The sequence below is a fragment of the Phoca vitulina genome, unplaced genomic scaffold (assembly GCF_004348235.1).
Source record: "Phoca vitulina isolate PV1807 unplaced genomic scaffold, GSC_HSeal_1.0 scaffold5, whole genome shotgun sequence".
NCBI classification, from domain to species: domain Eukaryota; kingdom Metazoa; phylum Chordata; class Mammalia; order Carnivora; family Phocidae; genus Phoca; species Phoca vitulina.
Window position 1 is genome coordinate 79,545,088 of NW_022589708.1, and position 12,901 is coordinate 79,557,988.

The following is a 12,901-nucleotide window of genomic DNA, read 5'->3' on the forward strand; positions in this document are numbered from 1 at the left end:
TCAGTAAACCACGTTGTAAGTAGATGTGCTGTCATCCAGGCTTTGTTTTTCTATGTGTAGAGAGCACAGGCAGAGTGGATTGAGCATAATTTTTAAGGGCCCTAGGATTTTCAGAATGGTCGGTGAGCATTGGCTTCATCTTCAGGTCACCAAGCTGTGTTAGCCCCTAACAAGACAGTCAGCCTGTCCTTTGAATCCAGGCATTGACTTCTCATCTATGGCTGTGAATGTCCTAGATGGCATCATCTTCCAGTATAAGGTTATTTAATCTACATTGAAAATCTGTGGTTTAGTGTACCCACTTTCATTAATTATCTAAGCTAGATCTTCTGGATAACTCGATGGCAGCTTCTGGATCTCTGCTAGCTTCAAACTTTTTTCTGCAGCTTCCTCGCCTTTTTCCACTTTTATACAATTAAATAGCAATAGGGCCTCGATCTGGATTAGGTCTTGGCTTAAGGGAGTATTGTGGCTCCTTTGATCTTCTATGCAGACTACTTAAAAGTCCTCCATTTCAGCAACAAGGTTGTTTTGTTTTCTTATGCGTATGTTCACTGGAGTGGCACTTTCAGTTTCCCTGAAGAACTTTTCCTTTGCATTCACAACTTGGCTGTTTGGTGCAAGAGGCCTAGCTTTTGGCCTTTTTCGGCTTTTGACATGCCTTCCTCACTAAGCTTAATCATTTCTAACTTTTGATTTAAAGTGAGAGACATGTAGCTCTTCACTTGAACACTCAGAGACCATTCTAGGACTAGGCATGGGCCTAATTTCAATATTGTTGTGTCTTAGGGAGTAGGGAGGCCCAAGGAGAATGAGACAGATGAGAGGGAGAGAGATGGGGGAATGGCTTGTTGATGGAGCAGTTAGAACACACATAGTATTTATTGATAATGTTTGGTCTTATATGGGTGTGGTTTGTGGCGTCTCAAAACAATTATAGTAGTAACAACATGAAACACATCACCGTTACAGATACAATAATAATAATAATGAAATATTGTGATAGTTACCTACTAAAAATGTGACGCAGAGACACAAAGTGAGCAAATGCATTTGGAAAAAATGGGGCAATAGACTTGCTTGATGCAGAGTTGACCCAAACCTTCAATTTGTAAAAACAAAACAAAACAAAACCCCACTGTATCTGAAGTGCACAGTAAGGCAAAGCTGAATAAAATGAAGTGGGCCTGTACTCATAAAAGATGGGGCATATTGGGGCGCCTGGGTGGCTCAGTCGTTAAGCGTCTGGCCTTCGGCTCAGGTCATGATCCCAGGGTCCTGGGATCGAGCCCTGCATCAGGCTCCCTGTTCAGCGGGAAGCCTGCTTCTCCCTCTTCCACTCCCCCTGCTTGTGTTTCCTCTTTCGCTGTCTCTCTCTCTGTCAGATAAATAAATAAAATCTTAAAAAAAAGATGGGGCATATTGAAAGTACACAGGCAAACTGAAGGTGCTCCTAAATGGCCAAAGTTGGAACAGTTTCAACAACAAAATAAAAAATTATAGTATTAGATTTTAAACTGTAGAATAAAGTACATATCCATGAGTCCATAGTGATAGAAGTAAATAGTTGAATGAATAAATAAATGGAAGAGAATGGACAACTTTTCCTTATAGTAGAATTCCAGTTAATCAGTATGGAAGGAATGAGAGAAGATCACCAGTGGGTCAAACACTATAGTAATAATTGTCACAGACAAGATTTACTGACAGATGTTCAAGTTTTTGCCGAAACTTTAGAAACACAATTTGCATAGTCATTTGTATTAGGTACAAATGGAACAGTAAATTTAAAGTGGAGAAGCAACAGACACCACCATTACCAAGTATTAAAGGTTCGTATCACCTGTAATAAGACATTGATATCAGGAACTGTTTGATATGATGCAGTCAGAGGGATACATTGTCATTTCTGTGGGGTTTTTTGGCAAAAAATTTATAACCTCAGGCTAGCCCATGAGGGAATATAACATGAACCCAGATTGAAAGACATTGTACAAAATAATCAGTTGTCTTTTAAAAAGTGTCAAGCTCACTCTGAGGCTAATGGGAAGGAAGGTGTGCTGAGTGCCCAGGCTGGAGACCATTGGCCTGGCTCTGCGCACATGGTAGACCTCTCCTGCCAGGCTGGTGGTAGGTCGTGGTGGCAAGTGTTAGACACCTGACTATGGCAGGTCAGTGGGCTTCTGCTTCCGCTGGGCATGGTACCCCCTGAGAATCTGCTGCCCCACAGGTCCAGTCCAAGTTCTGGTAGTCAGTGATAGAGCAGGGCTCCCATGGCCCAAGTATCCCTAGCAGCACCATGCCTGCATTCCTGGAATGCCCCAAGCTTTCCAGTGCCATGGCCTGGGTGTTGCACTGGCACATCATGATGGAGCTAGGAATGTGGTCTGCCAGAGGAAGGAGAGGTGTACAAGATGATGGAACAAAAGATGAAGGAAGAGCAGGAGAGAAGAAAAAGGAGTTGGAAGAGAGAATGTCACTAGAGGAGACCCCCCTCAGGAACACATCCTGAAATTGCAGGCGAAGCTTTTGGCCCTACAGGAAGAGAAGCCACTACCTTTTCTTGCAGCTCAAGAAAAGTTTTACATGAGGCTGTGCCCGGCCACTTTTAGCCCACCCACCCAGACAGAGGTCCTCCAGCCTCGTGGTGCCTTGTACTTACAAAAGCAGATGGAACATGGTAACCAACAGACTGGACTTCCTCCTTGTGCCCCACGAATCCAGCTTCTGAACTCCTTGCCTCCCTGCTGCTCCTGCAGATGCAACCAGCAGGAAAGTCAGGCTTTGCCTTTCCTGCTGCAGCTGCAGATAAAATCAACAGAAAAGTCAGACTTTGCAGCTACCAGCTAACCAGGCCCTTGGCTCTCAGCATAGCCAAAACCTGCAATTCTACCACAAATCACATTTTATTTTCAACCTCACCTCCACCCCCTGCTGTGGGTGAGGATCCCGGTCTGTCCCACGCCCAGGTCAGTGAAACCTGTCTGCCGCTGGAAAAGAAAAAATGTCAAGTTCATGAAAGACCAAGAAAGACCGAATGTGTCTAGGAACTTATACCAATAATTGTCAAAAATATCCTGTACTTTCAAGACAAAGCAAATAAAACTACAGCAGTTAAACTGAAGAAATACAGCTGACTGTGGCTCCTGCCATACATAAGACAGCTTTAACTGTTAACAAGCTAGATAGTTTGGACTCTGCTTTTTTGTTTCACCTTAGAAGATCAACAGAACTGGTTTAAGAAAGTATATTTAGAGAGAAAAAACTTATTTGGAGTATACAAATTTACAGTTTTCCTTTCAGTGCTACAAATAAATTTTTAGGTTTCTCACGGGTCAATTTTTCAGAGGCTGTCTCAGTGAAGAAAGAAGACTAAGACAAGGCGTGATGAGTTGGTTCAAGTTGTGACTTGACCACTTAGTAGTTCATTTATTTCTTCATTCTTTTACCACCCTTCTGCTCACTCATCTACCCATCTATCCATTCTTTTCCTTTTTTATGTCATTCGACCTGCAGTAAGTGTGGAGAGTGTAGTGCTAAATAGGAACAAAGAGTAGGAGGACATTTTTATCCATTAGTTATATCATAGCTTAGTTTCTAGATCTTGTCCATTTTTCAAAATCCTACAAAAATACTTGAGACCTGAAAATAATTAATGGGTTCAAATTAAGTTGTAAAATTGAGGTTTTATCAATTTCCAATTAATTATAACATGATGGATGTTAAAATCTGTCACTTTTTTAGTTCCACTTGTAAATGTTACCTAGGAAGTTATCTATCCTTCACCTGCAGAGACATTAAATATACATAGATACTCATTAAAGTATCTTGTGAAATAGAAAAAATTAAAAGTGTACCTATATATAATAGGGGATAGTTCTGAATATTGTCTATAAGTTCAGATTATGGAATTGTCAGTGTGGTATCAACTTATTTCAGAGCAAAGTAGAAATTCTTGAATTTTTAGACAAAGGAATGGAAGGAAGAAAAATAACTGTTTGAAGTGATTTTACCTTTTTACTCCTGATTTGTAAATCTATTCTCACATTTTATCAGAAAAAAGTTGCTTTAACAATGGGAGAAGTACATTACAAATTTTGTTTAAAATACTTGATTTGGTTTTTGTTTTAAAATGTTATGGCAATACATGTATAAAACAAAACTCAATGATACATTATATATGTAAAGTAAAAAAGTTAATGGTCCTGTTTCCCCGATTATTCCCAGTATTACATAAACTTTTTCTACCCCCCTCTGTGCTCATATAAATGATTTTTAAAATCAGTAATAGGAATGCTGTTTTTTTACTTGCTTTTTTCCTGACAGCTGATATTCTTTTGTGTCAGTAAATGCAAATGTGCCTTCGTAACAGTTGTTTTGTGTTCCTTGGCATCGATGAGCCATACTTCTCATTTATAATTGATTGTGTTTTCAACCTTTGCCTTTAATTAATGCCACAATGTGTATATCTTTGTGTACATACATCCTTGCACATTTGTATAGATATTTCTTTTTAGTTTATTGGAAATGGACTTGCCCATTTAAATTTCTATTACATGTCATAAGTTATTCCTGAACAAGGTCCTAGTTGCAATTCTGAAGACCAAAAAACTTTGAAAACCAAAAGCTTTTTCATGTATCATTTAGTGGCAGGATCTGATATGAGCCTATTTGATGACAAAACCTGACCTGCATTTATGTTGGGGTCATGTCTATTATTTTCACAAAAGTGAATCTTCATCTTACTGCAGAAATACCAGTGTGGTTGATTACTGGGTCCTGTCCCAGATCCTGTTAGTGGTATAATAATAGTATATGGACCCTTTTTGAAATCGGGAAAAATCAGTTTCAAAACATACGTAGTATTGGAGTTTTTGAATAGGGGATTTTTACCTGTACCTATGTACATTTTCACATGTGTGAATATGAAAATATTTTCTTTACCATAAAATTTATGAGTGTTAATGTCCAAGAAGTGGATTAACCACTTTATTTGAATATTCAATTTACCTGAATAGAAATGTATATTGGGGACTTAGACAAAAATCTCAAAATAGTCTAGATTTTGCTTAAAATCCCTTGGGAACATTGTTACTTTGTGGTCTGACCCAAACTCCTCTAACAGCTAGGTTTTCTGCTGTCTGTGGGAAATATCACCATTTTTTTAGTTCATGGACTTGTGTTTAGGGGAGGCATGATACAGGAAACAACAGAGTATCTTGAAATTCAAGTATTACACTTGGTGTAGGAAGGTACTTAAAAGAGCAACAGAAAATGAGACTTAATGGGAGTGCATCAGTATTATATAGTCTTCACTACTGAAATAATTTTTTTTTTTAAGATTTTATTTATTTATTTGACAGAGAGAGAGAGTGAGAGCAGGAACACAAGCAGGGGGAGTGGGAGAGGGAGAACCAGGCTTCCCGCAGAGCAGGGAGCCCAATGCGGGGCTCGATCCCAGGACCCTGGGATCATGACCTGAGCTGTAGACAGACGCTTCACGACTGAGCCACCCAAGCACCCCTGAAGTAATGTTTTTTGTTTTTGAGTAGAGAGCATATATACTTGAATATGCATTGACATACATGCCAATATAATGTGAGTGTATTCAGTAATATTTTGTAGGGTTTTTTTCTCTTAATCATAAGTAATTATGGACTTCTTTGTAATTCTGAACACATATATAGTTCAATATTTTTTCCTCCCACATACCTCTAGGGCTGAGGTTGGCATACTTTTTCTGGGAAAGAGCTAAATAGTAAACATTTTAGGCTTTGCAGGTCATATGGTCTTTGTCTCAACTACTCAGCACTGCTCCGGCCCAAGGTAGCTATAGACATTAAATAGATGATTGTCTTATAAAACTTAATTTACAAAAACAGATGGTAGGCTGACACCTGTTCCAGAGGTTTTCCTCAGTGGGTTGATAAAATGGGGGAGAGAGGGTTTGTTAAGGGTTCCTTTGACACTTTATAGATTTTTTTTGACTAGGCAGTGTTGTTCTTTGTAGTGGCTTATATCAGGATTGGTTCTTAGTGCCTTTAAGAACTCTATTATGCCAGTGATAGATCCCAGGCTTTTCTCTTTATACAGTAATAGAATACATGTTTGAGCTTTTACACTCCTGATTTTTTGACTGTAAGCATATTAACTCTTAGTTACATGTTATTACTCTGTTTTTATTTATCCTAGTTACTTTATTTCTTTGGGTTATTTGATTTATTAAAGGCTTAGAGCAAACTAGAAGAAGGAAAGTAAATCTAGTCAGTCAGTCAGTCATCATTAGCAGATTTTGTATAAAGTAACTTGTGTAAATGATTTTGTTTTACCTGGAATAAAATACCTGATCATGGCTTACATGTTAACCAGGCTGAAATTTTTATTTAAAAATCTTTCAGACATGAGGAAGAGCATCGACGCCGTGAGGAAGAAATGATCCGACACAGAGAACAGGAGGAACTGAGGCGACAACAAGAGGGCTTTAAGCCAAACTATATGGAAAATGTAAGTAAAATACTAGTTAACTAAAATTATTTTATATTGTCAGGTGGACAATGCATATTTAGAATTCTTTGGATATTGGTTTATATAATATATTTTTTAATCTTTCTGAATTTGTCGTGTTTGTTTATGTTAAACTAATGATTTTCTTAACCTCTTACAGGTAATAACTTAAAAGTAGTTTCTGAAGATACTATTAATGTTTTATGAAAAGGATGTTGAAATTTTCTCCATTTTTATCTTTTTTTAAATATATGGTTCTAAATTAGAACTCTTGATAAATCTCTCATCTCTACTTGATTGATTTTCAACATTTATTGATATTAAAAATTCTTTAGGGGCATCTGGCTGGCTCAGTCGGAAGAGCATGCAGCTCTTGATCTTGGGGTTGGGAGTTCAAGCCCCACGTTGGGTGTGGAGAGGATTTAAATAAACTTAAAAAAAAATGAAATAAAATAAATAAAAATTCTTTATATTGGAAGATTTTAGATATATACAAATGTAGACCAGTATGTGCTCATTACCCAATCATGACCGTTATCAACACACAGCTGATCTTTTCGTCTTTACGTATAGTCACTTTCCCAAATTATTTTTATTAAATCCCTGGCTTTATATGATTTCATTAATAAGTATTTCAGTATGTATCCCTAGAAGATAAGGACTCTTTTTAAAACTATCTTTGTCATATCTTAAAAATTGTCACTTCTTTAATGTTAACTAGTAAAAGCCCACATTTGCTCAGGTTTTATAAAGGTTTTTATTTTCTTTACAATTGGTTCAAATTGGCTGATAAATCCAGTGTTTTTAGTCTGTAGGTTTTCTCTTCACCTTTTAAATTTTTTCCTTAATTTTTTAAGAAAACAGACCCTTGTTTCTCACATCCTGGATCTTGTTGAATTTATCCATGCAGTGATGCTTAGCAAGTTTCTCTATCCCTGCATTTCTCATAAACTGGAGTTAGTTGTAAAGATTTGGTCTGACTCAGGTTTTTGTTTTGGGCCGGCAAAATGGTAGGGCAAACAAGGATACTTCAAATATGTTAAAATCCCCAAGTTCTTAATGTGAACTAACAAAGAGTCTTATTATTCACCTTAGATGAATGCTATTTTAATAGTCGTTATTCTGAAAAATATTTAGTGGTGTTTTTTTCCCTAGCTATTCAAAAGCCATGATTCTTTAATAAGTTTCTGAGGCTAACAGTATTAATTCAAGTCAGTGACTCTTTTGCTGACCTTCTCTGTCCCCATTCTTCTGTCCCAAGAAAAATTTTAAACTTTCTTTCTAAAAAAGAATACACACAGTAAAATACATCCTATCTTGTGTAATAACAAGAAATTTTTATCTTAGCCTGCATCAAGTAAATATCCTTTGACTAAAAATTATGTGGCATTTAAATTCAATTAGAGAAGTTTCTTACTTTTATAAGTCATACTAAAGGTTTAATTTGATTTTTAAATTCCATTACCACATGAGTTTTCAAGCATTGCAAATTTTCTTCTAATTTCTAGCATTTTTAGTATCATTTTGCAATTCTCTTTTTCCTCCTTGGATACATAGTGTTTGCTTATGACATATTTTAAATGTGGTCTTAGGGCTTTTGGTTGTTATATGTGAACATAAATCTGTTGGATTTATCAATGTGAGGATGTTTTATGATGTTATGAAAGTATGTGTAATTAAAATTTTTTTGGCCCATGTTTTGGAAACTAGTGACTAAGTTTTTAATTTTAAATATAATCAAGATGTAAACCACATATGATACATTTCCTTAGGGAAACTTTATTTCATTCCATTGAGGATTAGGAAATTCTTCCTTGTCCTTATATGTACCTGAACATTTCTTTTCCTAAAGTGCTTGCTTATAGTCAAAGTTGGTGGAATTAGCTTTCTTAATATTTTTTTGGCACAAACTTCACATTCTTGGGGCACATGTGTAGCTATTTGTAATGTCATATGCATAAATCATTTAGGGGACTAGAAGGAAATGATTAAGTAAAATGTATTCTGCTGTTACATTTAAGTGGCTATATCATAAATTTGTCTGCGGACTCTATTCTTTGAAATTATTTCACAATTTTTTAAAACTCATACCAGTGTTTTTTATATTTGTTCAGTGACATTTAATATAATTAATGAAGGACAGATTTTAATTTTACTTTTCTTTTCAAAAATTATTTGGAAATGTTGCTACAATTTAAAATACTGCAAATTCTTATTTTAATTTTTAAAACATTTGTATGTTTAAAATTAATTTCATGGTGTCTAAAATTTTATAAATTACCGATGAACTTTGAGAATAAATGAATTACATATTTAAAATATTCATGGTGGGTTTATTAAAGCATTTCAAAAATAGATCATTTATTGTTTCACCGGATTATACTCTTAGAAAATGTAGATGGTATATTTTAATATTAAGATATCTTTGTTTCCAAGTAAAGTATATGTTGCATATTTGAAGCATCATAAGATTAATTTCACTAGAGCAGAAGTCAGCAAACTGTGTAGCCTGGGACCGGTTTGCAGTTTCATACCACTCTACCACAGAGCTAAGAATGGTGTTTACATTTTAGAGAGTTAATGGATAAGGAAAATAAAAGAATATTAGAGTATCTGTGACTTACAAAACCTAAGCTACTTACTCTTTGACCCTGTACAGAAAAAGTTTGCTGAACCCTAGGCTGGAGAGTTGGTGCTGGGTTTTTTTGTTTGGTTTTTGTTTTTGTTTTTAATTAATATTCTTGTTAGGCCACAAAGTTACTATAGTCTTAATTTTCTGAAGAGGAACCATATGTAAAATAGTATGTAACAATGCAATTAAATATTTAGGGGAAATATAGTCTTTGCCAGATTTTTAGATTTTTTTGGTATTAGAAATTATGGATAGACAAAAGTTTTTCATCATTTTGCTATCAGTTTTATTTGGTTCCTAGCTTCATAATGCTTGTTAATACAAGCTAATCACGTACTAAAGAAATAATAAAAGCTCTTTATAGGTCTTGATTATTTTGTGTTAATAGAAGAAACATTGAGGTAATTGTTGTATTAGTTATTCTTCATTTACTTTGAAAACTGTCTTTGGAAAAAATTGTTAAATTTAATGTTTGTTTTTGTTTTTAAAAGCTTTGAAATTAGGCCCTCTTATGTGCTTTCTCTTTTTTCACTGTTCAGTTTAAAGGGAGGAATCAAATGGTAAGTGTTCAGCTTGCCCAAGTAGTAAGAGTAATTAGTATAAAGCAGTTTACTTGGTTTAAGATGCTACCTCTCATTTCTTTCTAATATTCCTATTAGAAATATTCCAACACAAGTAATAGTATGGACTTTGAAGTATAAAGTAAAAACTGATTTCCATATTTTGTGTCTTAAAAAATAATTTTTTTAAATGTAATAAAATATGAGGGAAAACACACATCATGTCTGGTCATGTTTTTCTTTGTTAGCCTTCAACTTTATCATAATTTTATGACATGAACGTATTTTTAAGGGTTTCAAGGATATGTCAGCACTTCAACTAGAAGTTGTCATTTTTATTTCATACCTTATTTCTTCTTAGAAGTCAGGTTCTTTGATAATAGCTCTGGTAATTATAAATTAAACATGTTAATTTTCACTCCTATAGCATAAGGTATTTTTGACAACCATAACAATGTATATATTTTTATGCTGTGTCTTAAATACATTTAGGTTTATCTTTACCTTTACCGTAGTATAGAGTGTAATATTGAACCATTTTCATGATAGTACTTACTAGGTTGAAGTTTTCTACTTACCACAGTTGTATAGCTTTTGGACACATCACAATAAGTTACAGTGTTAGTGTAAAAATTTATGAGATTGTCTCTTATGATTGTCTTGTGATTGTTTTTATATTAGGTTGCTCCACTTACTATATTAAACATTTTAGTACTGCAGTATACCAGTCTTTATCTGTGGATTCAGTTTGCATTGGCGTAAAGTGGAGATTTTAATTAGAATATTTTTTTAATGCAGTTTCTTAGAGTAAATTTTGCTTTCTTGGGAAAATGATAAGATTATAAAAACATCTTAAATGTCATTCTAGCTTTAGTAGTTGTATCAAGTAATTATAAAATACTTTGTTTAGGTAAATTGGGGCAGTGTTTATATGGGATGCTATTTTGTTTTAAAACTTCGAGTTTCTTTTGTTTTTTTAGAAGTTTGTTTCTGTTGTAAATATTAATATTTGTGGTTTTTTAGTGAATAAAAGAATAGCCCTTTAGATCTGTTTCGAAATATGTACATGAATTGATACTGAAGAATTTTTATTTTTGTTTGAGTAGGTGGGAATAGCCCTGGATATTTAAATACATGTGCATAATAAACCTGGAAATAAATGTATGTTATATGCTAAGGCAATAATTCGATTGAGTTATGTTTCTTTGTCAGAGTAGTTCCATTGTGGCTACCCAGTATATTATATAGTGAGGCCAAGAGCATTAAGGAGATGTAGCCAGAGGCTAAGGGTGTAATGCCTCTTCCATGGTAGTGTTTTTCAAATAGTGCATAATAAACACTCAGGGAGCTTTTTAAAAATGTGGGTTTTTCCCTTAGGTCTCCAACCTACAAATTGATTTGTTTCACGACTATAGTAGAATCTGATGCATTCTCCATTGATCACATTTTTGGCTAAATTTAGTAGTTTTCAACCTTTGCAGCACATCTTTGCAACTTAAAAAAGAAAAATGTCTGAGTTGGAGCCATGGGATCTGCATTTTAAGAAGCTCTTCAGTCTGCTTATTTTAATTAGCAAAAATAGAAGACCATTGGCCATATGTTGAAATGAGATGTAGTTGAAATATTGAAATAAGGATAGTAGTAGTTGAATTTTTTATGGAACCTGGGAGTTTGAAGGGAGGGCTCAAAGTGAGTCAACATGGAGGATAGGATTCATACACTTAACAATGGAAGTAGCACAACATTCTATGTGAATAGTGCTCTGTGGGATTTTGGTGTGACAACTTTTAGTTGAGCTTTCAGCCTATATGTGGAGGAGGTATTGTCTCAAATGATGCATTAACTTTTTGTTTTTTAAGTATTTCATCTAGACCGGGGGTTGACAGACTAGGGTAAGCCAGGCTAAATCTGAACACTGCCTGTTTTTGGAACAGTTTTATTGGAACACAGTTGTGTTTATGTTTTGATTATGGCTGCTTTGTCCAAAAGTGGTAGATTGACTAGTCATGACACAACTGTATGAGACTATATCAAGACTCTCTGGCCTGCTAAGCCTGAAATACATACTATCTTGGCCCTTTACCAAAAAAGTTTGCCCACCCCTGGTCTAGGTTCAGTCTGAGAGTTGGGAGTAATCTATAAAAAGTGACTCATGTTAACCAAACTCAAAGAGTTTGTGAATAAAATGCAAATTTATTAATTAATATGTTTTTTTCCAGTGTTTTTAGAAGGCTCATTGAACAGAGCACCTCATATCCTAGAATCAAGGTCCCTGAAGAATCCAAAGTAGTGTCCTGAAGGTTTATTGGTAGTCATGGTTATAAATCAGAGCAAAAGTTATTGGAAGAACTGATAAAGCATCACTGCCCCATAGCTGATTATCTTAGAGTTTACAAATGTTTTCTTAGTAGAGACATAAAGCATTGTTCTTTCAGATGTTACCCTTTGCTGATCAGTGTTGCCAAATTTGGCCTGTTTAATCAGCCATTTCTTTATGTTAGTCTCTTTTCCTTCTCAAGTGGGCATTGTTTCTTTTCTCTGACTTAATTATAACACAGCTTTCCCTGATGTGCCATGTACAAAACTCAAAACAGAAAGTCTAGCCAATAATAAAATTTCATGAATAGGTGCTGGCAGAGAGAACTGACCCTAATCATTAATTACTAATGAGTAGGTACAAATACATTTTCTGAAATGATTTTTGAACTTTTGAGAGAAGTTGCCATTTTGTGGTTTCCACCTAGCCATTACTCCTCTTTCTATAAAGTATTTAGCTCTAACAAGTGATTTGATTGTATTGCAGAAGAAGATTGGTTTTTGGAAGTCTAAACACCTGAAGTATTCAAACAAAAAGGACATTTCACAAGGAATTTTTATAGCATCTTCATTATTCTATGGAAATAACTAAAGAATTATTTGCTGTAGGGTTTGGTGTCAGATTTAGGTTTGACTTGCTGGGCAGCTTAGTGTACCTCTTGCTGTTAGTGGCAGCCCAGTTCCAGTGATTTGGACATGATGATAAAGATCAAAATTGATTATATCAGTTATATTGCAGTGGTTTCCCATAGAATGCTCTAGTTGTGACCAGAGTTTTATTAATGTTTTCATTTGTTTATTTACTAAGATAATTTAATGTGTTTCTTACAGTGAGCCAGGAACTTTTCTGAATATTTGGGATGGAATTAGACTTTTGTAGTCAAGTGAA

General features: G+C 34.9%; 1 protein-coding gene across 1 annotated transcript in view; it reads left to right on the forward strand.

Moving 5' to 3' along the window:
• Nucleotides 1-12,901, forward strand: part of PSPC1 (paraspeckle component 1) — a 48,323-nt gene that overhangs the window by 13,980 nt on the left and 21,442 nt on the right. Inside the window, exon 4 of the mRNA XM_032402450.1 lies at nt 6,399-6,504. Within this exon, the coding sequence (XP_032258341.1) occupies nt 6,399-6,504 (106 nt within the window). The remainder of the gene's footprint in view (nt 1-6,398; nt 6,505-12,901) is intronic.